Genomic DNA, 24,886 nt, shown 5'->3' with positions numbered 1-24,886 from the left:
TGGTGCTGTCCTTGATCACGTGAGATATTTAACTGCCACGTACTTCCCCGCTCTCTGGTGGGCGGGGTGTATTTTGAATGATCATATTGATGCAGCGGCTGCTATCTACACATAAAAGGAAGTGGAGGCGTGAATATGCACTTTTATCTTCGTATGCTGTAAGCCAAATGATTTTATATTTCAAATTTATACACCTTTGAGTTGCTATATATATATATATATATATATATATATATATATATATATATATATATATATATATATATATATATATATATATATATAAAGCTAAATAAAGAGTATGATCTACGTCGCTAAATCACTTATTGGAAATAGGTCTCGTTACAATTTCCAGTTGTGTTTCATGTTTATTGCATTCATAATTTTGTTTTTCACTTTTTACTTTCTGCAGTTCAGCATCTACAGTAGATTCGCTTTAAGTTTTACCCATAACACATTAGAGCGCCTCCCTGTGGAGAAAGAGAATTAATTTTGTACGGACAAAGTCCGTTAAACGTCGTCGCTAGCAGTTTTCGCAGTGACTTTCGACAACACTATAGCAAGTTGACCGGAAATAAGCTCCTGAAAACAGACAGTATGGTGCCCACCAGAGAAGGGGAGAGCACATTTTATGGCCACATGAGACTGGCTTGTGGCGTACTGGTCCACGTCGTGTGTACAGTGTTTACAGTGTGCATTGCGGTTTTGGCCAGACCCGGTGCCAGTAAGTATGTCTTTGTATTGGATTTTGTATCTTGATGTACGATGCGGTTTAAAAGTATTTAACCTATAATCTTCTCTTTGGCTAGTTCCTTTATGCATGAGGTAATGACGAAATGAAAAACACTACCGATAGTAATAACCAGTCATGGATTTGGGGGACTACGTATAAAAAGGGCTACAATACAAATGCAAATGTAGACGCCTTCACATTAAAGGAGAAAATGTATAGTCATAATCACTGTCCCATTTCAAAAGCCATATGCAGACGTACAAAGCCAATGCAAAATATATATATGTTATTATCCAAGTAATTTTGGAGACACTGCATATTGTATTTCAAGAAATCAAACTAATAATCACCTTTTCCTAGGTGTGTTTTCCTGGCATCCATTCTTGATGTCACTGGCTGTAAGTATAATAAATGTATTAAGTATTTTATTCGGAGCACTCAGTGTTGTCTTTCTGTGTTTGAACCTTATTTTTTTCCCCGTCAGTTCTCATTCTTCATGACAGAGGCTGTGCTTCTCTTCTCCCCTGACTGCTCACTGGTTGGGAAGCTACCACACAAAACCAAAGGCCGCTACCACTGGATCCTGCAAACCCTTGCAGCCATCTGTGCAGTTCTGGGGTTATCTGCCATTTTCTATAACAAGCACCTGAATAGCAAGTCGCATTTTTCCACCTGGCATGGCTTGCTTGGCTTGGTTGCAGTATGTTATGCAGTGATTCAGTCAGTGGGTGGTGTCTCTTTGATGTACCATAAGCTGATAAAGGGACTGTCTTTAGCTAAGCTGAAGCGCTACCATGCCGCGTCGGGGCTGGTGCTTTACCTGCTAGGGAGTAGCAGCCTTCTGTTGGGCATGTGCTCCCTTTGGTTCACTACGTCAGTGCGGAGCTTGGTTTGGTACTTTTTGGCCTTTTGTCCCATCCTTAGCAGTCTGGTCATCATGAGCCAGGTGACTAATTCCTACATAGGCAAGAAACAATTCCAGCCTTAACATATTTGAAGTATTATTACTGTAATTTATATCCATAATGATTCCAATAACCCTTTTGGAGTGAAGTTGTTTTCTATTTTAAACAATTGGCTTAATCAATTTGAAGTGACATAAAAAATACCATTCATGGCAAATAATAATGTTCTCCTGCAGAATGACATAAAATGATGCTTGTTTTTCTATTTCTATCACATGCTTTATGTATGACAGAGTGATGTCTGTATAATGTCTGTGTTGTGGATGTACTTACTTAAAATCTTGAAGAAATTATTTTTGCATTTCTAAATTTAACTGTAGTTGTAAGAGTGAAAATCAAGAATGTTTTGATAACGTCTAATTATCCTCACATTCTGAAAAACCTAATTATTAAATATATGAGGAATGACTTAATATTGGCTTACGGTTTATGAATTGTATTTCAATTTAGATATTTTTTTTTGTATTTTTGTATGAACAGGATTGTATGATTAAAACATTTATGTATAATTTTCTAAAATGTTATATGTAATTTATAATACTTATTTTTACATCTAAGAATACCTCATGACATTGGGTTGGTATTTCTAAATTTAAAAATATATATATTTTTTTCATTCCATATGGCCTACATTGTATATGATGCCACTACGTAAATTAAGATGGATGGATGTTTCAGAAACTAAGATCTAAAGAACAGCACAGTGACTAATGCATGGAGGAGACATGCAAAGAGTTTCAGGAGTATAGAAGCTACTTCCTGTCACAGCATGCAGCACATTCTGTGGTTGAACACATCAGCTTCCTGCCAATTCTGAAGAGAGATACAGCAGAATGATCGCTATGCAAGTGTCTCAGAGATTGAAGCTGAAATGTTCTTAAGGACATCTTTCTATTGCATTGTTTACTTCTGTGGTATTATTTTGCCCAAGCTAAAGTCCACTGACATACAACAAAATGAAAATTGTATTGCTGTGTCTTTTAGGATTATCATATAAACCTTTTGTTTAATAACTAGGAGTATTTCACCATTCAATTTCTACCTAATTATAATGAATACATGGGAATTGGCATGTAAACAGTAAAATCCAGGTCAGTAGAAAAACAGGATTTTATTCTTTGCTCGTAATAGAGGATGCTCTCCAAAAGCTGACTAAAATTATGACAGGCAGAAGTTACAAGTTGTGTGTTACAAGTTTTGTTTGTGTTACACTGACATCTGGTGGTTTTTCAGTGGTATTGCTCTGAATATTCAAATCCAAGTAAAAACACAATAACTGCACCAATTACGGGTTAAAACACCAAAGTTGTCATGCTGCTAGGCAGATACCCTATAGCTTTCCAGGGCGTTTGAATACTGATAAACATATGGTGCCCACATAGGAAAAGTCATTCTGAGCTTCAGATTTACATCACATATTACATTAAATTATAGGAATATTTTTAGAATCACTTTTTACAATCCTGTACTCTTAGAAAAATATTAAAAAATCATATATTAACTAATTTTGTGAAAGAAGAAATTTGTCAGCATTTTGTATTGTGACCAAAGACTGGACAAGACAAGCCAATACAATTACAAGGTTCTTTATTCCATTTAAAGAAAGAAAAAGAAACCTATTCCAAATGTAGTGTCTGGCTTTGGGTACTGCAGCCATTTCACAATCAGTGAGAATACAATTAAAGAAGGGACACAGCTCCCTTCTCTGTTCAGCTGTGGAATATTTACAAACAAAAAGCAAGATTTCCTCAAGCTACGTGTTTAGATGGGACGCTATACATTACCATTCTACAACCTTTAGGGAACACGCGAGTGAGGAGAAGAGCTCTTAGCAATACGGAATCCAAAAGAGGCATGGAAAGCACACTATGGAGAACCTGAAAACTCCTGTGCTTTTAGTTACTGAAACTACTGAGGGCATGTTGGCACAGGCATCCTAACCACTAAAACACATCTGGAACAGAATGGACACAAGTCCAGCTACGATTTTCATATCAAACCCCTTTTAGAATCTATTCTGCAAAAGAAATAAAAATCAAAGTAAGGCAGTAGTGGGTGCACTCCATTCCTAGAATTACAAATAAAGTAGGAACTATTTGAGTAAGTACTCCAGGGAGTAAATGATCCACCGAAAGAAGAGGGGAAAAAACCATCAGCCAGGATGGCGCAAAATTATCAGCAACACCATTAAATCATACATTTCACAACTTTGCAGATTTATTGAAATAGAAATTAAATTCGAAAAGTAATTGAACAAAACAAGATGTGGTACATGAGGGATGACATTGCGTATTTATAAAGTCATTTCTTTGTGGAAGGGGGAGGGAAAGTCTTAAGACACTATCATGCCCACTCATCAGCACAAAAAAAATGGATGTACACGCCAAACACCACGGGGCTTCCGGACAGTTTACCTAAGCAGAGACAAAACGCAGAAAAAGGACTTCGGCAAAAGAATTCTTGAGTGAGTCTAGCCATTGGGACTATGAGCAACTTGAATGTGAGACACCAACTCTGCCATGAGCTTCTGAAGAGGGACTGAGAAGCTTGCCTCTAACCACTTCACTCATTTGCTTAAAGCGAGGAAAGTCCAAAAATGCAAATCCCGAAATCCCTATAGCTGCAAAAAAAAAGAAGGGGGGGGGGTTGTGGCAGTCAATGTTTTCTACATGGTGCCCATTAAGTCAATTAATTGTCATAACAAATATCTGTGTTGGGGACCGTCTCCGCTCTTAGCAGCCATGGCCAACATGAACGTGTGTCAATGAGCGAGCCTGTGAGTGCATGTGTACTTGGGGAGCTCTTCTGCCGTCCAGCCTTGGTGTGCTGGTTCCCGTAACTTCATGTGTCTGTTGCTTTTTGGGATGTAATGTCGGCCGCAACACCATGTATCCATGGTGATCCTTAGGGTTTCCCAGGGGCATCTTCAAAGCTGATGATGCTCGATTCCTGTCCCTTCGGACTCTGGGAGGAACTGGCACCCCCAGACTGTGACGTTTCCCTCTCTGTTTGAAGAGCAGCATCTGCTCGCACCACAATCTCTTCCTCTTCCTCTTCATCTTCCATGTTGGGCCAGGCTGACTGGTCCTCGACCCTCTTCAGACGCTCATTCAAGGCCTTCAGGGCCAACTGCCTGCAAATCAGTAGAGAGATGGCATTTAACAAACTACAAGACTACTGCTTTTCCCAAAATGGCAAAGTGGTTAAACTTAATCCTTGGTAAGCTAGAAGTTAACAAGAACATGCTTTTCCATACAGTGTTATTTTGATCAGTTCAAGTTTCATGTGAGAGATCATCATAATCACCCCTAGCATTACCACCTTATTACTTACAAATGTATACATATTATAGATGCATAATATGTGAAGTGATTTGGGTACAGAACACTTTCATATCTCTAATTTTACCAAATAAAGGGAACAAAGCAAATATCATGCTACACCACAGTACAAATTCCTATTCTGAGGCCATTTCTACATGCCAATGAATAATGAAAATCTGCATATGCTGTCAATATACAACATAAAACCCCTTAAGGCAGATCCCACATTAATCTACAATGGACAAGGATAAATATGGACTGTACAATGCAGCACAAGGACAATGTCTGTTATCTGAGACCAAATGAATGACGTCCATCTTTCATTTTTACAAGGCATGTTTTGCCTCATCTGTACTATCTGCACTGTATTCTGCATCATCATGCTATCTATGTATTTATTTATTTGGGGTAAACTAACTGTTTCATGCTTTGAACACAAAAACATCTGACCAAAGTGAATCAATAAAGCTTCATCTCATCTTATGTGTTGTGTGTGTGTGTATATATATATTATAATTTATGTTTAGGGAGCATAACTGCAAACCCAGTGAAACACACTGTCATTATGCAAGACCACTGCAGTACTTGATAGGTTCTATGGAGGGAGGTCTACCTTCTCCTTTCTGCATCCTGGGGGTCAGTCCCTGGCAGACTGATGGTGATGGACGAGGGGGCTCCAACGTCGTAGCGCTTAACCATCTTGCGGCAAACTTTGATCTTGACCAAGATGCTGTGCACCAGGCCAGCCAGCAGACCCACCACCGGCTGCAAAATCTCCGGGAAGAAGGACGCAAAAGCAAAGTGGTCGGACATGTCTCCCCGTCCTCTGCTGTGTTTCTGGTAGAAGCGCAGGTAGACCCAGCCTGAAAGCAGGCCATAGCCGTAGGCTGCAAGTGGGGCTGTGGTATCTAGCAACGTCGTAAGGCGCAACACGACAAGCAACAGCAGAACCAGCATGGGGGCCACCTTGAGCCTCACTTGGGGGACACGGAGCACCGTCAAGTCCCCCATGGTCTGTTTGAGAGCCACCAGAACTCCACCGAGGAAGCCCAGCATCCCATGGACCCGGACTGCAAACAGGTAGTCCAGATTAAAGCTCGCAACGTAGGTGAGCAGGTAGGAGAAACCTGACAGGAGCCCCACGGCGACATTCACCACAGCGAAAAAGATGAGCAGCTCCAAAGCTCCCCACAGGGGCTCAAGAAGCCGGCCTGCAGCGGTAACAGTGCCAATGCTGACCACAACATCCCATAGGTGCTGCTCCACAACCGCATGGGTCACTAGAGTCCAGATCCAGAAATTAGGGGGGAAAAGGTATCCGGGAGTCACCCCCAAAACGTATTCAGTGTCCACCGCCCAGGACAGCAGGTATAGCAATATGACCGTGGCACAGATAGACTTCACCACCACGCTGGTGCTGGCAAATGCGGCAAAAAAATGTTGTCTGGCCACTGGTAGGTATCGGTTCATGTTTGATATCTGGATTTCCAGAGTACAATATATAACCGTCTCCCCACCGTTCCGTGTCGTGTTAAGGGATTATTTAGGCGAGAAATGCAATAGTGAGAACTGAAAATAAAGGATCCGATAATTAACGAAAAGCAAAGTTCAAGGTTAAAGGAATCCAAAGTAATAGACGTTACTAGTAAACAACCAGTTACTTGCTTACCGGACGGCGTGGAATCAAAGATCAAGTTCTACCTGGAAAAAAAAAAAACTTAAGAAAACTGAAGATAAAAGTTAAGAGTGATCATTTAATGTGGCCGAGAGTGACGATGATTAATGGAGGCCAGCTGTACTGTTTCTCTACACATCGTCTCGGCTCTTATCGAATGGTTACCGAACTGTGATCAATGAAAACTAGTATGACACCGAACAATCTTACATGATCACTCGGTGCTTATTCTTTTACTTGCGACATATTACAGTATGTTGACAGGTAGTTAAGTTCGGTAGCTAGACATAGCTATCGACTGCTGGACTAAACGACCCCTGTCCCGATTTGTCGACTCGACACTTATTACGTCCAACTTGTATTTGGAAGAGGTTAAGGGACGGTACAAATTTCCGAGATCGTCTAAGAACCTGGCTCCACACCGGTCAGTCATCAAGGCGGAGTTCGCAGACTCGCTACGCTGCTACATATACATGTCAAAACTATTTAACTTTGGTCTTTTACCAAGAACACATATGTCGCAAAATACTTACATCTACTTATCTAGGTAACCAGGTTAATCTTTTAAACGGCCGGGAACAAAACCAGTTGTTCTAGCTATCTCCACGTATGCAAATGATTTAAGTGTGTTTTAAAAGCCAGCAGTTGTTTCTAAAACGACGCGACTAACCTTGCCGTCTATCAGCTGTTTAGCTAAGCGGCCACTCGCAATCACAGCCTTAAGGTCTATCCACTTCTTCTCGGCCCAGTCATCGTCCACTGCTCCCTGGGTCGGGGATTTTCACTTCGCAACAGGCCGAAAAATGTAAATACTCCTTTGACAGGCCGTTCTTTTTTGAACAAATAAATGACAACGAGATGATTTAGGCTTCCGACCGTTCTTTGGTAACTTTATTCCGACTTTCACCGTCGGATTATTCGTATTTCATGCATTTCCCGATGCAATATAAACTCCGAGGCACTCCCAACATTACGCTGGCGTACGATGGCGCTGTCTACGTCACCGACGCATTCTTTCTGCGCGAGAAGTCAGCACGTGGTTTCATGGGAAGTGGAGTCTACTTAAGATAAAACTGTGTCGCGTTATTTTTTTCCGTGCTTATATTCCGAAAATGTGAATAATACAGAAAGACACTATAATAACACTTGACCGGGCAAAATATTTATTAATTACTCAGTTACTACTGAAGTACACGACAGGAACAAATCCTGAACAAATATAGTTGCTACTTGAGATAAAACATGCATCACCCCAGCTAACATTTAACGTTGGCCCAACGTTGGTAGACGTTGGTAGTCATTTGCAGACGTTGGCCGGACGTGCATCTGCACATCGGGTTTACGTCAACTCAACGTCTGCAGCTAACGTAACATGCACGTTGTGCCAACTCTCAGTAAACTAAATATAATGAAGAAGAAAATGATCAAAATTCTCTAAAAAGGGAACAAAAAGACACACACTCAAATTTTCCAAATTAAATTTATTAGATTGTCTTAAAATAAATTTTACAAGGGATATGAAATATTAAAATCCCCATAAAATCTAACTTTTTACATGTGCAAAGTTCCGAGGTACCAAGTAAAACTGACATCAAGAAATACACAGCATCTTGAACATCAGGCATTACCCAGGATGACATCAACAACCCAAATACATGTAATATACAATGTTTGAGGTCACAACTTGTTGCCTATAATTTATTTCAGGTAACCCTTAACATTCCAGTTGTTATGATAACAGCTATGTTAACAGGACATTGATAAATAATTCAACTCAGCAGTAACAATGAAAAATAAAAATTAAATTGCATCACAAATAATAAAATCACCTTGAATTTTAAAACATTTGTACCCAATTATGTTAATTTTCTTGTTCTTTCACTACAGGTAATACTTGTATTCTATGTACATAACACATGGTCCATTGTGAACGCTACAGTTTAATAAAGAAATATTAATATGACATTACCCTGCTTACACAATACATGTTTATGCAGAAAATGATTTAAAAGATATGCAGTTATATATCAGTTTTTTGGTCCCTGTCACAACTGAGGAATGTGTTAAACAAGTATCTGTACTCCGACCTAACACACAGCCCATTTATAAAATACCTATTTTAATCAGTTACTTGTTAGGCATTGATTCAAACAATTTTAACCTAATATTCAGGAAAACGTCAAGATGAAAGCCATTATAAACTACTTGACACAAGCAGTTATTTAAACAAATATTGGAACATTTAAGACTAGTTATAATAGTGGATGCCAACAGGACCAAATAATGTATCAACACCTTTTTTAGTTATAAATGTGACCCATCACAACAAAACCGGTCATAAGTCGCTTTGAACTTGACCAGGTTAATATGGACTCGTCGTTCATTTCCCTTTTGTAAGCTTATTGTGAAATAAGAGTGCAACAGATTAAGTCAGATTTCACAAATTGCTGTCAAGTTCAGCGCGACTTATAACCGGTTTTGTTGTGATAGGTCACAAATAACGTAAGTGTAAGTGACTAGCTGTACATTTTGAGATACAATCTGCAAATAGGCACAGTTTCAACAGCCAAAATGACAACTTTGTTTCAAACATTTGCAACTATGAAATTTTTAAATAAAGGATGGACAGAATATTGCACCAATCTCTACAGGAGTTATACAAAAGTTATTTATAAAGTATAGACTAGATTATAACTTATACTGAAACTGAAAGTGTGCAACACAAGATTCATCTCACAAAATTCAAACAGTACTTGTGATTTTACAAATTGGACCAATGAGCAATATGATACATCAGCAAAAATTAATTCTTCATTAGATAAAAAATGTTCCAACCTTGAAAAGGATTCAAAACCAAATTGCCTGCTTACCATAATGTAAATTTACTGAAATTTAACTTTATTAGTAGCACCAAAAATAGATAGAAAAAATGAACAACTCCAGATTTGTGAAATATCGAACTTGTCCTAATAAAGGCTCATTACTAGGCGAGCGAATAACCAGACATGTACTTTCAAAAGGTAAAATAAGATATCTTCTAGGGTAAAGACAGAGTTCTCTCTCATCAACTTTAAAATTATAAAACTTCATTTGGCAGAAAAATTGTTTATGTACAAAACTAAATCATTGTGTAAAATATTGGTTAATGGAAGTACCCATAAACGTGCTCTTTACATCTCATCATCACTTTTGTCACTCAAGACAAATAGGATTGTTTTAGGATAGGTTTTGGTAATTACTATCGTAGTTTTCATTAGTTTTGTCAACTAGATGTTTCTATTCTTTCTAAGACCGGTCTGTATACTTAGTCTTGGGTTGATAATTAGATTCACTGAACTATTTACCTTCTTCCCTTCAGTAACTCTCAATCTGAAAGAGTCTGCAACTCTTACTATAGCGCCTTTCTTGAATGTACTGACCTTTTAAATCAGTGTTCTTTTAGGATACAGCTGAAAATATACTATTCAACTCAAACCATATGAACAACATGGCAAAAGAATCCAATAATGAACAGTACATTACATAGGATGTTTTTCCAATATGATTCAGTTCAATGTTCCGTTCAGTCCTCATCCATTTAATCAATGAGAGGTAATTGCACAATCCTACCACAATATCAGTGAGATAGTCTTCCAGTAGGAAAAATAAAGTCCAAACCGTGTCCCTTCGAGCCGGTTGTGATATTGTCTCAGCCTCATAAAGCGCGAAATCCTTGGGCAAACCTCGCCGTCCGATGTCCTCGTGCACGCGAGTCTCCTCACACATGCACACGAGCTAATGAACTTTCGTCGTTATCCCTCGATGCCCGGGAAACTCTCCCGGGTGGAATAAAAACCTGGCCAAAACTTCTCTGGTTAAGGCCGCTACCGTTTCAACAATCTGCAACACTGTTTTAACTAGAAAATATCAGAAATTCACCTTGAAAACTACAAAATTATTCAAACTTCGCATCTCTGCTGCTTCTTTAGCCTGCTGCCGTTAGTCTCTCTCTCTCTCCTATGCACTACATTACTGCGCATGCACGAGGAGAAGGGAGGGGCACAACATTTTTTTTTTTATATGTAAATGTTTTCACGTGTAAATTAGACTATTTTACAAATCTTTGTTTTATGTCTTATCTTATAGTTAATTATTTACTAACTATTTATTTATTTCATTATTTACAATATTTGTAACCTGGGTTACAGACGCGATGAACGTCTGTCGGTAAGCTGACGAAAACTTTCAACAGGATCAAGTTTATTTATTAGACACGCCTTGATAATAGCAATATAATTACGTGTCTAAATAATCCTTTGAGAGTTTGCATGTTGACCTATGATGAACTCTTTAATTGGCAATTGAGAGTTGGCACAACGTGCATTTTACGTTAGCTGCAGACGTTGAGTTGACGTAACCCAGACATTGAAAGTAGGTTGGCACATGGTCCCCATAATGTCCGTGGGACGTTGGTTTTACGTTGGCCACAGGGAATTGCACACATTTGCTTATCACTACTTAGTTTACTGCACGTTGGGACAACGTGCATTTGACGTTCGCTGCAGACGTTGAGTTGACGTAAACCCGATGTGCAGATGCACGTCCGGCAAACGTCTGCTAATGACGTTGGGCCGACGTTATGTCCGACGTTATGTCCGACGTTCTACCAACGTTGGGCCAACGTTAAATGTTAGCTGGATTAAGCTGTCATGGTTGTGGTATACTGTATATTCTGGACGTTGGCTGCACGTCTGGATAACGTCCGGGACTGACCATGAGTTAGTCAATACCCGGCGTTGTTAGGACATAAAGCCAACGAAGAAAAGGGATTGTTATGGAATCCTTTAAACTTTTTCTGTGGAGGTATAGGTTGTACAGTTCATCTTGATCTGAAAAGAAATCTGAATAAATTCGATCTTGGACATAGAATAAACATCTATGAGATGTCTGCCAGACGTTACGCCGACGAAAAATTTGGACGACATCAAGTGTATTTCATCGATTCAGAAAGAAAGGAAATTAGCCTATTCAAGGCAGTTAGTGTATCTAACAAACAATAATATCCAAAAATCACATTTTCATTATGTAGACCATTATGTTGGCCAGACGGTGTGTCGACGTCCGCTTTTGACCATCGACATAACGACCATCAGCCGACGTCGGCCCAACGAACCAATGCTAGCTGGGACAGTTCATTAATGCTGAACAAACATGAGATCAGTATTTAACTTCTGTTATTCATGAGTTGTTCCTTAATTATAGTTCCTTCAGTAGTTTGCAAAGTTTTACACAACTAACAATATAGCAACAAGTATATTAACTGCTTCGATAACACATGTGTCACGATTCATTAATAATGGATTAACATGAGATCCATATGTAACTAAGACTTAGTTAATTAATAATATTAGGTTACATTATTTGAGGCCCATGAAGTAAAGTGTTACCGACGCCACTAACGAATGTCAATAGATGCTGCATAAATGTGCTCAGGTACAGAAATACGGTTAATCTATAAATGTGGATATCGATACGCTAACGATCGGTATGTGTTTTCTGAATAACTGGCAATATTTGGTTCTTTTTTTAAATAAGAATTTAGAGGAATATACGAATATAAATGCAGGAAGATTACCTCACATGATTAAGTACGATATGTAAAAATAGTTCATGCAGATTTATTTTATATAGAACTGTATTACAGTTAATGTTTGATTGCATATTCGTTCCGTATATACCTCCATATGATTTCTGGAAAGTGTTCATTCTTAATCAAGTAGGTAACCAAACAAATCCCCAGAGCGGCTTTTTAGTGGACGTCATGAAGTTCCCATAGTTTATTCTGCATGAAATAAAATATGACACAAGCACACCGTTCAAGAACTATATGTTATATAAACTTGTTTCATTGTTTCGCTAGTCTTATAGTACATGGTGAAATGTTTTTTGGTTTAAACGAATTTTAAAATCTTTCTTGCATCGCTTTTCTTATATAAACATATCGCCCTTATATACAAACATACACGGGGTTGGGGTGTTAGCTATAGCTACAATTAGCGACACTATTAAATTAATTACTTTTAGCAGTAGCTTTTTGTACTGCAGTTACAGCTTAGCAACGAGGTAGCTTTTCCAGTAGCTACTTGATTTTAAAAACGATATAGCATTTCAACATCGTTAAAAATCACTACAGGTCGACGACAACTTACTAGCTATGCGACTAACGACTGATCCACTTTAGGACGGTTCCGAGGCTGGCAAATATATGTGGTCCGGCTACACGGTTTACTTTCGTATCTGTTTGTGTAACGATAATTAAGTAAGAACATTGTGGATAAAAAGGTTAAAACACACCAAACAATGTAACTTCAATTAGATATACTTTTATTATACAGTATACTACACATATAATTTTTGCATAAAAAATAAGATCGTGGTTGGAAGTTGATTTTTGTTTTATAATGTCCTTCTGATTAATACTTCAATAACGACCTGTATTATTTTTCTCTGTTTACAAAGACGAGTATTTTCAGCTACCAGGTGTTTGCGATTGTAGTTCTTTTTCTTAAATACTCTGGGAATGGATGAAAAATATTTCACCGCAAAAAATGTTTGACAATTTCATTAAAATTCATAGGAGCACTTCGGGTCTTGGACAGATTACCAAAATCTCTTTTTTGTTGTAACCCTTCTAATTTTCACACAGCAATCGTTAAGTACTCTTGGTTGTAGTGCAGCTAAGTACTATATTAAAACGGTAGCTTGGCTGTATCTTAGCTACTTTTAATCACGTAGCTTGTAGCCTGAAAGGACACCGTTTAAAAGTAGCTTCCCCAGAACTGTACAGACACACATTGTTCATTTATATATAAAATAAAATTTTGTCAAATCAAAAATTAATTATTTTATTGGCCAAATCAGCATAAAATTTGATGTGACCATCAATGCTAAAAATACAGCAAACGCATGGCGCATCTGACAACCCCACAATTTTTAATTGCATACACAGTCTTTATTTTTCCATGAATAGCCAAATTAAAAAATTCACACAAAATTGACATTACATTTTTTTTTCCTGTAAAAAAAAGTTAAACAGCAGAAGTGCTACTCGAAATAACAAGAACAGAGCAAAAATAAATGCCATCAACATTTATTTCCATCATTAAACAATAAAAAATAATCCTGGGAAACCACTAAAGGAGCATGCCCAAGCATTTCAGCAGACTGGGAAGACCAGCAGTATGACTATAAGCACAGTCGATCAGTTGTCCTCCATTCTGGTACAAGCTACCTCATCGTGTTGGGCATGCTCTCTCACATGCCGTAAGCAGCGATCTCACCATGTCATTTACTCATCTACCGCACATGGCAATGAACAGAGGACAATTAGCAGTTTTACTCAAACCAAAGGAGGTGTGCAGGGACCTGTACGGCCATACAGATGATAGGACTTGAACATCTTAAAACCGAGTACGTACAGGCAACATTTCCATAAGGCAGCTCCCCAAGTCTGCCACAAGTATCTGTAAAGACAACATTAAGAACAGTTTACTGGATTATCCTACTGGAACATCAAATTTCTTCATGGTACTGTGCTTGCTGCCCATCAGTGTGGATTCATATCTGGAAATGTTTGTCACAGACCACAGTTATTCAGGCAATCCATGGGGTGAGGATAGAGTGGTTCCCAAAACCTTACATCTTTCATAAATTTCGCCTGCTGCTATTGTCTTTAGAAGCTACGCATTCATACACAGAGTTGTGTAACCAAAAAATTTATATATATATCTATAAAATCAATGTGGAACTTCAGTGCTCTTCAGCACCACTGGAAATGTTTCTGGTCTCAGCATACCTCCCCTTTTGGTTAATGTTTTACAATACAGTTCACACGGCAAAACACAGCAACACAGATCAAAATCAAAGGAGTCTCCCCCCAACGTTCTTTGGAGTAGATACACAGTATTGGAAAACTGACATCGAATAACCTGTTGAACACATATACAAATGTTGGATCCATCCTCTTATTTTCATGTTTTTTTTTCAGTGTGGTAAGTTACAAAAAAAGCACTTTTCTTGAAATATAATTGAAAATAACCTTTGCATAGCTAATGGTTTAAATCTAAGGCTTCTAGAAGAAGAAATTATCTGATTAATGATGTGGAGGGGAATCATACAGCTAAAAACAAATTTGAGTTCACAGGAAATGGAGGAAAAACCTTAATCCACTTTGTCTTTAAAGCAAATCGCAACATTTATGCGTCTACAATGACTGTAAATGCAGGCAAACCAAAGTTGTTAAACCTTACGTTTGTATGTGGACACATACAAATACCATTTCAGGTGGATTTAGCAACAAATCACATCTGCTTTATGTATATTTCACTCTGGACAAAATCTCAAATTATAAACATCACATGACATTTCACAATTGTTACATTTGGGGACTTAGAAAATGGCAAAATTATATGATGGTTAATTTGAAGAGATAAAATGAATGGTTCTGAAATAATTATGTAAGTTCACATTTCACATCAACCAAAAGAAAACTATTTTCTGTACCACAAGAAAGCATCAGGTTTGTGTTTTGAGAACTTCAATTGTGGTGAGGGGAGGTCAACTGTATCTTTGGCAAATGCCAGCATGGAGGTGGTGAAAGGCATCACCAGACTTTACGTGATAAACCAATGGACTCCAGGCAAATAAAATGCACTTAAAGATCATTCCAAATACCTTTTGACCTTTAGTTCTTTTTAGAAAAGACAAAAATGAGAAAGAAAACGAATTGTGCAGAATGAGTGTCATAGAGGACAACACTGGGGTTAAGTTTGTGATGCGACAGAAGTCTTTTTAAACAACTTGCAAAAACTCACAGGATTTTTTTTTTATTTGTGACAGTTTAGGTCAACAAGTGGACTGACATGACTGAGTTACTAATCAGCTGTCACCATAAAGTCGCTACATGAATTTACCCATTTACTTCAGGGTATTGTATAAATGTAGGCACATTGTTCTGTAGACCACTAAATGTGCCATGGCATGGACAATATGTGATTTACAGTTTGCATCATTCAAGAGTTGCTGTTTAAGAGCTCTTACAAAGACAAGATATGCTGGTCTCTAATCTATGAATTGGGAAATGCATTTGGGGTGCAGGAGAGGGTGTACTGGACTTCGTTTCAGTCAAACTTCTCTTCAGAAGTCAGCATTTGGGGTTAAAGTCCAAAGATGCAATTTGGGTTGATTCTGTGTTCGAAATAAAAACATCTGGCTAAATTTACTAGAATAAATCAGTATTTCACTTTTTTTAAAACATTGAAAATTAAAAATTTTGGGTCTGAAATTTGTCATTTAGAATAAACAGAAACTGCTTAATCCTTGCCAAAGTCAAATTTGAAGACGACGATGACGACGACGACAGCAAGTCCCAAAACTTAAACTAAGGCTAAAGATGTTTTAAAGTAAATGAGCTTGGAATGTCATTCAAAACATTTTTATTTTATTAACAAAATGTAAAAAAAAATACAGAACTGGAAAAAGTTATAAGCTGTTTGATACATATCAACTGATTGTGTTTATACAGACTTAGATGTTATTTCAGTTCCTTGTTCAGCATTACTGCAATACAGCAGATTGCTCATAAAGGGGGGGGGGGGGGGGGGCGAAAGCACATTGGTCCCTGCCTGCAATGGACTGATGGCTAATGTATTCTCAACAAAAACTGTGATCAAGACCGCAAAAAGTTCCTTTTAACAAGCAAGCTACCTCCTATTCCATGATGTATGAGAAGCTGAGTAAAGAGCAGAAGACCATGTCATTTACTCAGGCTGGTGGTAGCCTGTGGTGAACGTACTGCCCCCCGTGTGCTCATCGGTCCCAGGTCGCGCACACACTTTGGTCAGTTGTCCGTTTCGCAAAATACAAAAATAAAATACACATTAATAAATATAAACCAACATAAATAAATTAATTAGGAAAAAAATTATACAATGAAAAAATGTAAACTAACATTTTAATGATGATATAAAAGAATAGAAAAGGTAACTAGTTACTTTAAGAAAATATTGTTAAAAAAATGAATATAATCTGGAGAAAGGAGAAGCACAACTTAAGATTCATTTGACCTGCCAACAGCAGCGTTTCTGACTGTGTTGCTGGAACGTGAAACACCGTATTTTTGGGCCAGAGCAGTGCGAACACAGTGGGGTGGTTCCCAAATACATGTCCATCTTTCCAAAGGCTTAAAATGCCGCACGCCTCTTTTCCACCTGAATTTATGCACAGACTAATTAAGAAGAAAAAAAAATAATAAAAGGAAGCATAATTATCACCAAATGTATCTAAAAGAAGTACGTAAACTGCCTAGATTTCTCTAAACATACCCAAATCACAATTACAATCATACACGCACACACGCAAGCACACACGCACGCACGCAGGCACGCAGGCAGAAAACAGCTACCAACATACAACTGTGCATCCGGCTTAACCTAAAGCCAGATCCCTTCCATACAGATGTCTCCAGGAAAGCAGTAGTGTGAAGCTGAGAAGAGCAAATCCAGAAGTTAAAACCAAGGGTGACCTGCAGGCTTTTGGTGCTCCACTTTATAGGACCCTAAGGGGGAGGGGGGGGGGGGGAGAGACTGCCGTAGCCTTATTTATTAAATAGCCTTTCTGCTCGCTTTTATGTCTTACAGGGAAATCAAAAATAACTATGGTTTTATAGCTGGTGGTGTAAAAAAAAAATAGGTATGTTCAGACTTAGTATTTCTGCATATATTTGGTGTCGAGATGTATAGTGGATTGTTGTAATTCTTGTAAAGTTCACACTCCTCCCTATAAAAGCTCGGAAGATGCTAACTTCCTTTCCAGCTCTCATCGTGACTGTCATCAACAAGAGTAGAACAGAAGATGGCAGCGGTCAGTGTTTGGCACATGCTCCATTTCAAACTTTCCTCGGACACATTCTGTTCTCCCGGTTTGGTGTACTTACGCACACGAGTTGGGGTGTGAGAAGGCTGCCTGGTCACTCAACCCGTCATTCCAGACCAACGGGGAACGGCCAAGGCTGTTTTTTTTTAAATCAGAATTTTATTTTTAAACAAAGTTTTGAAGAAAAGACAAAAAGTGGCGTGTGAAGCAAGAACCACTGGCACAATTTGGGGCCAGTTTCCAGGATGGATGCAATGACTTCTGAGAGACAGCACATCTACTGAAGGACAACAGGCGTCCGTTTTGAGTCTGGTTTGGGGCAGCTGTCTCTGTCTGAGTCTGACTGTTGACATTCAGTGAGAAAGCAGCAAGGCCTGCCAACGCCTGCCTGTCAATCCTGTGGCAATGGGTTGTCATTAAAGGCTGAAATGAATATACATTCTTTGAGCTTTTAAGGTTTTACTATTTTCTCATAGAAATTCTGTTGCAACAACCCAGGAGTACAGGTTCCTCACCCCCAAACGCCAGGAGTTCGTTTCACCCCCATCATTTTCCCATCATTCCCAAACATGACCCCCCCTTCCCCAACTTGCCTGCATTTCCAAGGACTAACCTAAACATTTTTATAACCCTTTGGGCAATTGTATGATCATGACCACCATTTATAAAATTATTAATAATATTAGCAATAATAATTAGAATCAAAACAATCAGATCACTGATATTTTTTTTTCCGTCCCAACAGGTGCACTACTTCCTAGACCTATCAAACTAGCAAATAAACTAGTCTAATCACCTGTTTTGATAAAGAAAACATTTCAAGACAACAACTACACTGACCTGCCAGACACTTCTGAACAGACAGCACCCCCAGGAGGTACGTGGGAGTCACTGCAGGTTAGAGCCCAGTGCCCAGTGCGCAACAGCAGCCGGCGACCCCTCATCCTCTCCCGATTCTCTCATGCTCAGCTTCTTCTCATTTACCTTTAACGTTCAGTAATTTCAGCATAAGGATTTGTTTTATTGTCCAGTTTCTATATCAGGTCCCCATCTTCTCTCTCTCTCGTGAGAAGAGTGTGGGGCAGGGGAGAGGGCATGGGTGTGTTTAGAGGAATCTTTAAGCCTCCTGCTCCTCCTCCTCCTACCTCTACCCAAGCGCCCAATACCCCAGCCCAGAAAGCTGAGAGGAGCTCACTGTTCCATCACCTCGATCACGTCATCGTCAGAGCTGCTGCCTCCATTTTCTGAGACCGTGTGCACGTCCGGCTGCCTTAGTGCTGCTCCCAGGAGGCTAGGGGTAGGAAAATGTGAGAGGAAGCTGGACCCTGTAGTACCTGAGGAGGCAGAGAGTCCCCCGCCTGGGAGCAACGGGTTCGCATACATTCTGGCCTCAGGCATCAGTGACTGGCCATAAGCCAGGGGGAATCCGGGCGGGAGTATTCCGGCCATACTGGGGTTGAGCATAAAGTGGGGCAGGGAGGCCGACGTGGACCCAGCAGCAGTGGAGGACGCCATGGAGGTGGTGGACGCCGGGGATGCCGCCGAGGAGGAGCTGGGCAGGCTGCTGCTGCCCACGCTGAAAGGGTCAGAGGTCATGGGAAACATAAGGCGTGGGTCACCCAACTGGCCATGTGACTGGAAGTATGGTGGGTTGGCTCCCATGAACATGGTGTGGCCCATAGAGCCCAGCAATGCTGGATTGAGACCCAGGGACGGAAGGCCATAGTTGCCAGCGAGCGGGAAGCCCTGTAGCGCCAGGGACCCGGAGGTCCGTTTGCCGGAGGCCTGTTTGCCGTGGGTGTGCTCGTCAGAGGGGGGTGTGAGGGCCTTGCGCTTGGTGCCCCGCAGGTCCAGCGCCGTGGTAGCGTTTGCGCCTGGCTGTGAGCCCGTCACATCGGCCTGGGCCTGCGCACTGCCTGTCTCGCCGGTCCTCTCCGGCATCGCCATCATCACCGACCCTGTCGGCTTACTGCTGCCACAGTCTTCAGCGGTGTATCTCTGCAGCTCACTGAGGATCTCGGGGCTGTTGGGGGACACAGGCCGCGCCAAGCTGCCCGGGCTCAAGTGCTTATGGTCGAGGGAGACGCAGCCATTACTGCCGTTGCTGGGTGGCTCCTCGGATGACCTCTGAGCATCTGCGTGGAAGCAGGATAAGCAGGAAATAAGACAAACCCAGGCAGAGGTGCTTCCTAAACGGCAAGAGGAAAGGGCAGCAAGTCTAAAGGGGTCTGAACAGGCCCATCGCACCTCGCTGTGTGGCTGCGCTCTCATCTCCTGATCTCGCCTTCCCCGCTGCACGAATGGCAAAGATCCTCCCATCGCCTGTTCGGATGTAGGTCCCTAAGGGGGTCGGGTTGAGGATGACAACAAATAATATTCTTTCAGCCAAACTCGCTCACCAATCTCCTGGTATGCCAGAAATAGAGACCAATTAATCACAAGGATGACAACGGCGACTGGGGTCACGCGAGTGTCGCAGACTGTATTTAGGGGCTGGATTAGTGGATGTGGGTTAGATGTTACCTTTGGTGCCTCTGATCACGTGAATGCTCTCTCCGGCACTGATGCGTGCCTGGACATCCGAGCTGCTGTTGCTTCCTGGAATCACAATATCTGAGGAGCAAAACAAAACAGGCCCCAGCTGACAAGCCGAAACACGCCCTCTCTACGTGTCATGCTATAGCCAGGTGGCGAAGCCATACCTGTGGTGGTGACGATCTTCTGTACAAAAACACCAGCCTTCTGGAGGTAGTTGACAGGAAAGTGGACACCTGAACTCGGGCCAGCCAATGAGGAGCCCGAGCTCAGGGACACCTGCCGAGGCATCATGGGAATGGGAGTGGACTGGACTGGGCGGACACTAGCTACTGGCTTCTCGTCCGACCGCGGTGGAGGCCGCCTTTGTAAGAAAAGGACAAAATGATGGCATAATGAAAATCTGTCAGGGTTAAAAAGAGAAAAAAACACAGACTATTTACATCTAAGTCTACAGCTGAAAAAAGTCAGTATCAGACTGCTGTAAGTGTGTCTGAGAGGAGCAGTGAGAATCACAGACTGCCGTGAGCATGTCTGAGAGGAGCAGTGCGTATAAGAGTGTGTGTGTCAGAGGAAAGTGAGCAGGGCACAGGAAGGCCTTTTGGCATCCTACCAGTTGCGTTGACTGAAGGCGGGGATGTTGGTGAGGCTCTGGTCGCTGGCTGGGTAGTAGTGTGCGTACGAGGGCCTTGTGTAGGGCACGGAGGCACGCTTCTCGTCCTCATAGCCCTTCTTAGCGGCCTTCTTCTCTGCTTTGGTGAGCTTCATTTCCTTGCGGTCCATCAGGAGCGAATCGTGGTGGAAGGGTTGCTGATGGGAGACAAAAGAGTGAGACTGCGTGCTGCCCATGTGCTGATGCATGTTTGTTTGCACCCTCTGTGCAGGGAAACTCGGGAATGACTCGTCAGTGGGAGTGTGTACCTTGGTGATAAGATGGGGATAGAGGAAGCAGGCCTGCTGGATGACTGTCTCCAGGTCGTCTGTGGTATCCAGGTGAACCCGGTGAGGATCAGGCTCTTCCTCCACAAAGTGCAGCAGAGACTCCACCTCCCGGCGAGTGAAATTCAGCACCGGGTTCAGATCATCCACCACTCGGTCTGGGACAACAGGGAGCAGAGGGGCATGACGTCACTACAGGCACATGGGCACAACAGCTAACAAAACTACTTTACATTAGGTGCATGGCAGTGGGCTTGTTGATATCGAAGACACCTTTATAGCTTGCGCATCTCAAACATAAACACAAGCATTTCAGGTTAAATATATCGCTGGTAAATGCAAATTTCAACGTCTAGGCCTGGACACCATCCATCCATCTTCTGAAACCGCTTGTCCTACTCAGGGTCACATGGGGTCTGGAGCCTGTCCTGGAGGCTATAAATGCAAGGCAGGGAGCAGCCTAGGCCGGGCTGCAAACTCGTCACAGAGCAGTCACACACCATTCACTCACACAAGCACATAGATTTGCAATTTGGGAACTTCAATTAACCTCAGCATGTTTTTGCAGGGTATATACAGAATTCCAACTTCTCAGTACACACCGGGTTCCCAACTATATAGAAAAAGTGACGATGTCCTGGCCCAGACTGATTTACTGCTTTAAAAATCAAACGGAAACAAGGCATGTCATAGTCTAGTGCAGATAGGTCTCCCCGTCACACCTGTGCAGCCACACCTCTTACCGGACATGCCCTGCTTGGAAATCTGCCGATCATAGATTTTCTTCTCCAAGGTGTAGTCGCACACCAGGCGGTAAATGTGACAGGGCTTCCTCTGGCCATATCGGTACACCCTGCAGACGGCCTGCGCGTCGTGGCACGGGTTCCACGATGCATCGAACACCACCACACGGCTGGCCCCGATCAGGTTCACGCCAAGGCAGCCCGCCCTGCAGGCCACACAGCACACTGGCTTAAGTATAATGCAGTTCATTCATTCATTTCATACACTTATAATTTCTCAGTATATTTGCCAAACTGTCCACTAATTATTTCTTAGAAGGAATTCACAAAGGAGTATCAGAGGGACACGGACAACCTGGCAGATTCGGGGGGCTCTGCACTTTATAGGGCCCCCCAACATGTAGCATCAGGGGGCCTGGTAAAATCTACCAAGGAAGACCCCCCCATTAGTCATTAAAATATACTCAACATCACCCCGAAAGATGACCCAGGGGGTTCAAAATTTCTATCTATACCCCTGAATTAAGCATCAAGCACATTTCTCATGGGTATTGAACCTGCTACCTTCTGGCCACAAATGACATTCCTGGTGTTGTCAGAGTCACACACACACACACACACACACACACACACACACTTCTGAATCACACTGCATGAGTACCTGTCAAAACAGTAGCTATGCAGCCATGCCCGATGGTTTTGGGGAGGGGTGGGGGCCATACTGACCTGGTGGAGAGTAGGAACAGCCACGCTGCCTCGTTCGTGGGGTCGTTGAACTGATTAATGAGACGCTCCCTCTCGGATGCCGACGTGCTCCCATCCAGCCCTGCAGGGAGCAACCACGCAGCGCGAGCTCAACTGAACGCACCTACATCACTCGAGGCGCAGTCTGAATAATATTCCACTGCAGCCCTCCAAAGCCTCACATTATCCATGACGTTACCCACTCGTCCAGCAGACACCCTTGCTGTGATTAACACCTCGCCCTATTACACAGATAGGCAATTACCATATAATTTCTGGTCAAGAACTTGGAAGCCCTGAATTACTAACAACAGGTACTCTAGCGTGCGCGCACACACACACACACACACACACACACACAGATATATATACAGCTGGCAGCTTTAAGACTGCCATCCAACAAATAAAATGAGAATGCATGAAGGATAGCTATAACGGAATGAAGAAAATGAAGTGGAAAATGTACAGCAGGTGGCAGTATAGGGTTAGGGATGGCTCTTTATAGCCATGCAAGGAAGAGAGTCAGAATGGAGGAGTGCTGCTGGCGAACGGCGGACGGGAATAGAGGAACAGCTTATTCGAAATAGTCAATAGGGAAGGAGTGACACTCACTATAGTAGCTGACGTTGCGAACCCAGTTCTGGCTCTGGCCCTCTGCATTAGCTTTGCCTAGCGGCATCGGCCTTTTGACCAGGAACTCCTCGATTACGGACAGCGTAGACAAGCTCTGACTGATGATGCCAGAGGCGTGCAAGTTCAGTGAGCGTCCGAGGTTGAAATGGCACATCCACATACACGAGATAAGGGACAACAATGAGAGAACGCTAACATTCAAAAGGGCTCTAACAAATACCCGGACAGCTGGAAGAGGTGAGACATAATCTGCAGTCAACAGGAAGCCTATGAGAGCTGCTGGCTGTCACTGGCATTTACAGTGAAGAGTGACATCACTTCTGGGGCATGGCGCTTTATTTTAATCCAGGTGGCGGGTAGCGAGCTATTTAAATGTATTTGGGCTTGTATTTGAAGCATTTCACAAGACCACATCTTCTGAGTCAGAAGTCCCACAAATTCACATTCTGGTTTCCCACCTGAAGACCAGAACTTTGTCCCTCTGGCTGACGCTCTTGTCGATCAGGTGAAATAGCAGCACCATCTTTGCAGAGTTCTCCAGAACCCCGGTTTGGTAGTTGGCCATGATATTCTTTGCCTGACAAAGAGTACAACAGGAGTAACGGAATAACCCCGCACACCTTCTGCCCTTGGTGTGAAGTAGCAGACAGAGGGGCGAGCGTCATACCCATTCGTACGTGATGACTTGGTTGGCCTTCTCTTGCAGGATGCCGAGCCCAGGCATGCCAAACCTGCTGTTAGCCGAGTCCGCCGGCTTCCCTTTCAGGCCGGGCGCAGGGCACCGGTTACTATTCAGGTCATCCAGGTCGAGGTCCTGCTCACTGGCCAGGTTCTCCTTCTGCAGGGCTTCATACAGAACATCTGGGTGGTTCCAGATCTGTAAATACAGTGAGGGAATACTCACTCATTTACAGTGTTGGGGAAGTTATTCACAAAAGTAATCCATTACAGACAGAGGTGGAAAGTTCAGGTCCAGAAAGTAAAAATTAAGATGAAGGTCTTGATTCAACCAACTAGTTGAGTATAAAGAGTGACAGTCAGACTCATCTGCTTGGTTGAAAAAATGTCTGTAATGGATTACTTTTGCGTGTACTGGCTTACTTTTGTGGGTAACTTCCCCAACACTGCTCATAAATGCGCACAGAAAAATGGAGAGCGAATTCTGCAGAACCTTAAGCAGGGCCCCCCAGTCTCCTCAGCCTCTTTTTGTCAATCATATCATCCGCCAAGCGCTTCCAAACTGAAAAGGCCAAGCGGCCCTCCTGGCAGTCTCACCTTGCAGCAGACACAGAAAGCCTTGAGCGGGTTGAGGCTGAGCCAACCGCTGTTCCCGGCCTCCCGGAAGCGGTTCATGAACTCGGTGTACAGAGCCCGCTGGATGGGCGACAGGCGCACCAGAATCACATGCTCTTGCTTGGAGGGGAGCTGGCACCTCAGCACATCGTGCCCTCGCCTGGGACAAGTACAGACAGGTAAATGACCATGGCCCCGTTTCCATGGCAATAGGGCACATGACCAGGCAAGACCCCTGCACACACCAAATCAGGGCCAAAATTACCAATAACAGCCAAATATCTGAACCAAATCATAACAATGGCATGAAGCGAAAATAAATCAAATTCCGAAATCTTTTACTGAAACAAACTGCAAAGTATGGCTTAAAAGGTTCATTGCACAACTTGCAA

General features: G+C 42.0%; 3 protein-coding genes across 5 annotated transcripts in view; 1 reads left to right on the top strand and 2 right to left on the bottom strand.

Annotated features, from left to right (window-relative positions):
* The first annotated feature begins 52 nt into the window (after positions 1-52).
* On the top strand, positions 53-2,950 carry LOC125745005 (transmembrane reductase CYB561D2). 2 transcript variants are annotated; one of them, XM_049017384.1, is made up of 4 exons: positions 53-158; positions 413-724; positions 1,094-1,131; positions 1,218-2,950. In XM_049017384.1, the coding sequence occupies exons 2-4, from the start codon at positions 598-600 to the stop codon at positions 1,719-1,721; spliced, it is 669 nt and encodes a 222-aa protein (XP_048873341.1). In that variant the 5' UTR covers positions 53-158; positions 413-597; the 3' UTR covers positions 1,722-2,950. The 2 variants fall into 2 exon arrangements, with proteins under 2 accessions (XP_048873341.1, XP_048873340.1); XM_049017383.1 differs by having other exon boundaries at positions 81-158; positions 418-724.
* Positions 2,951-3,268: 318 nt separating this feature from the next.
* On the bottom strand, positions 3,269-7,696 carry tmem115 (transmembrane protein 115). Its single transcript, XM_049017380.1, has 3 exons — positions 7,367-7,696; positions 5,635-6,722; positions 3,269-4,831 (listed from the first exon to the last, which is right to left on the bottom strand). The coding sequence occupies exons 2-3, from the start codon at positions 6,489-6,491 to the stop codon at positions 4,603-4,605; spliced, it is 1,086 nt and encodes a 361-aa protein (XP_048873337.1). The 5' UTR covers positions 6,492-6,722; positions 7,367-7,696; the 3' UTR covers positions 3,269-4,602.
* Positions 7,697-13,651: 5,955 nt separating this feature from the next.
* The window catches only part of rad54l2 (RAD54 like 2), a 46,943-nt gene continuing 35,708 nt past the window's right edge, over positions 13,652-24,886 (bottom strand). For both annotated transcript variants that reach the window (XM_049016618.1, XM_049016619.1), the window contains 12 exons: positions 24,477-24,654; positions 23,869-24,078; positions 23,660-23,778; positions 23,181-23,299; positions 22,551-22,650; positions 21,825-22,030; positions 21,064-21,239; positions 20,756-20,952; positions 20,310-20,506; positions 20,131-20,220; positions 19,855-19,947; positions 13,652-19,742 (listed from right to left, as the gene is read on the bottom strand). In XM_049016618.1, the coding sequence (XP_048872575.1) occupies positions 18,799-19,742; positions 19,855-19,947; positions 20,131-20,220; positions 20,310-20,506; positions 20,756-20,952; positions 21,064-21,239; positions 21,825-22,030; positions 22,551-22,650; positions 23,181-23,299; positions 23,660-23,778; positions 23,869-24,078; positions 24,477-24,654 (2,629 nt within the window). In that variant the 3' untranslated portion in view covers positions 13,652-18,798. The remainder of the gene's footprint in view (positions 19,743-19,854; positions 19,948-20,130; positions 20,221-20,309; positions 20,507-20,755; positions 20,953-21,063; positions 21,240-21,824; positions 22,031-22,550; positions 22,651-23,180; positions 23,300-23,659; positions 23,779-23,868; positions 24,079-24,476; positions 24,655-24,886) is intronic.

This window comes from Brienomyrus brachyistius, chromosome 6, assembly GCF_023856365.1.
Source record: "Brienomyrus brachyistius isolate T26 chromosome 6, BBRACH_0.4, whole genome shotgun sequence".
Classification (NCBI taxonomy): Eukaryota; Metazoa; Chordata; class Actinopteri; order Osteoglossiformes; family Mormyridae; genus Brienomyrus; species Brienomyrus brachyistius.
This window is presented reverse-complemented; position numbering and strand designations above follow the sequence as displayed.

Excerpts from the sequence above, each read along its gene's own strand:
- LOC125745005 (XM_049017384.1), top strand. The coding sequence starts at position 598 with ATGGTGCCCACCAGAGAAGGGGAGAGCACATTTTATGGCCACATGAGA. Across the intron at positions 725-1,093 it reads TTTGGCCAGACCCGGTGCCA|GTGTGTTTTCCTGGCATCCA; the intron begins GTAAGTATGTCT and ends ACCTTTTCCTAG. Across the intron at positions 1,132-1,217 it reads CATTCTTGATGTCACTGGCT|TTCTCATTCTTCATGACAGA; the intron begins GTAAGTATAATA and ends TTTCCCCGTCAG.
- tmem115 (XM_049017380.1), bottom strand. The coding sequence starts at position 6,491 with ATGAACCGATACCTACCAGTGGCCAGACAACATTTTTTTGCCGCATTT. Across the intron at positions 4,832-5,634 it reads CAGGATGCAGAAAGGAGAAG|GCAGTTGGCCCTGAAGGCCT; the intron begins GTAGACCTCCCT and ends ACTGATTTGCAG.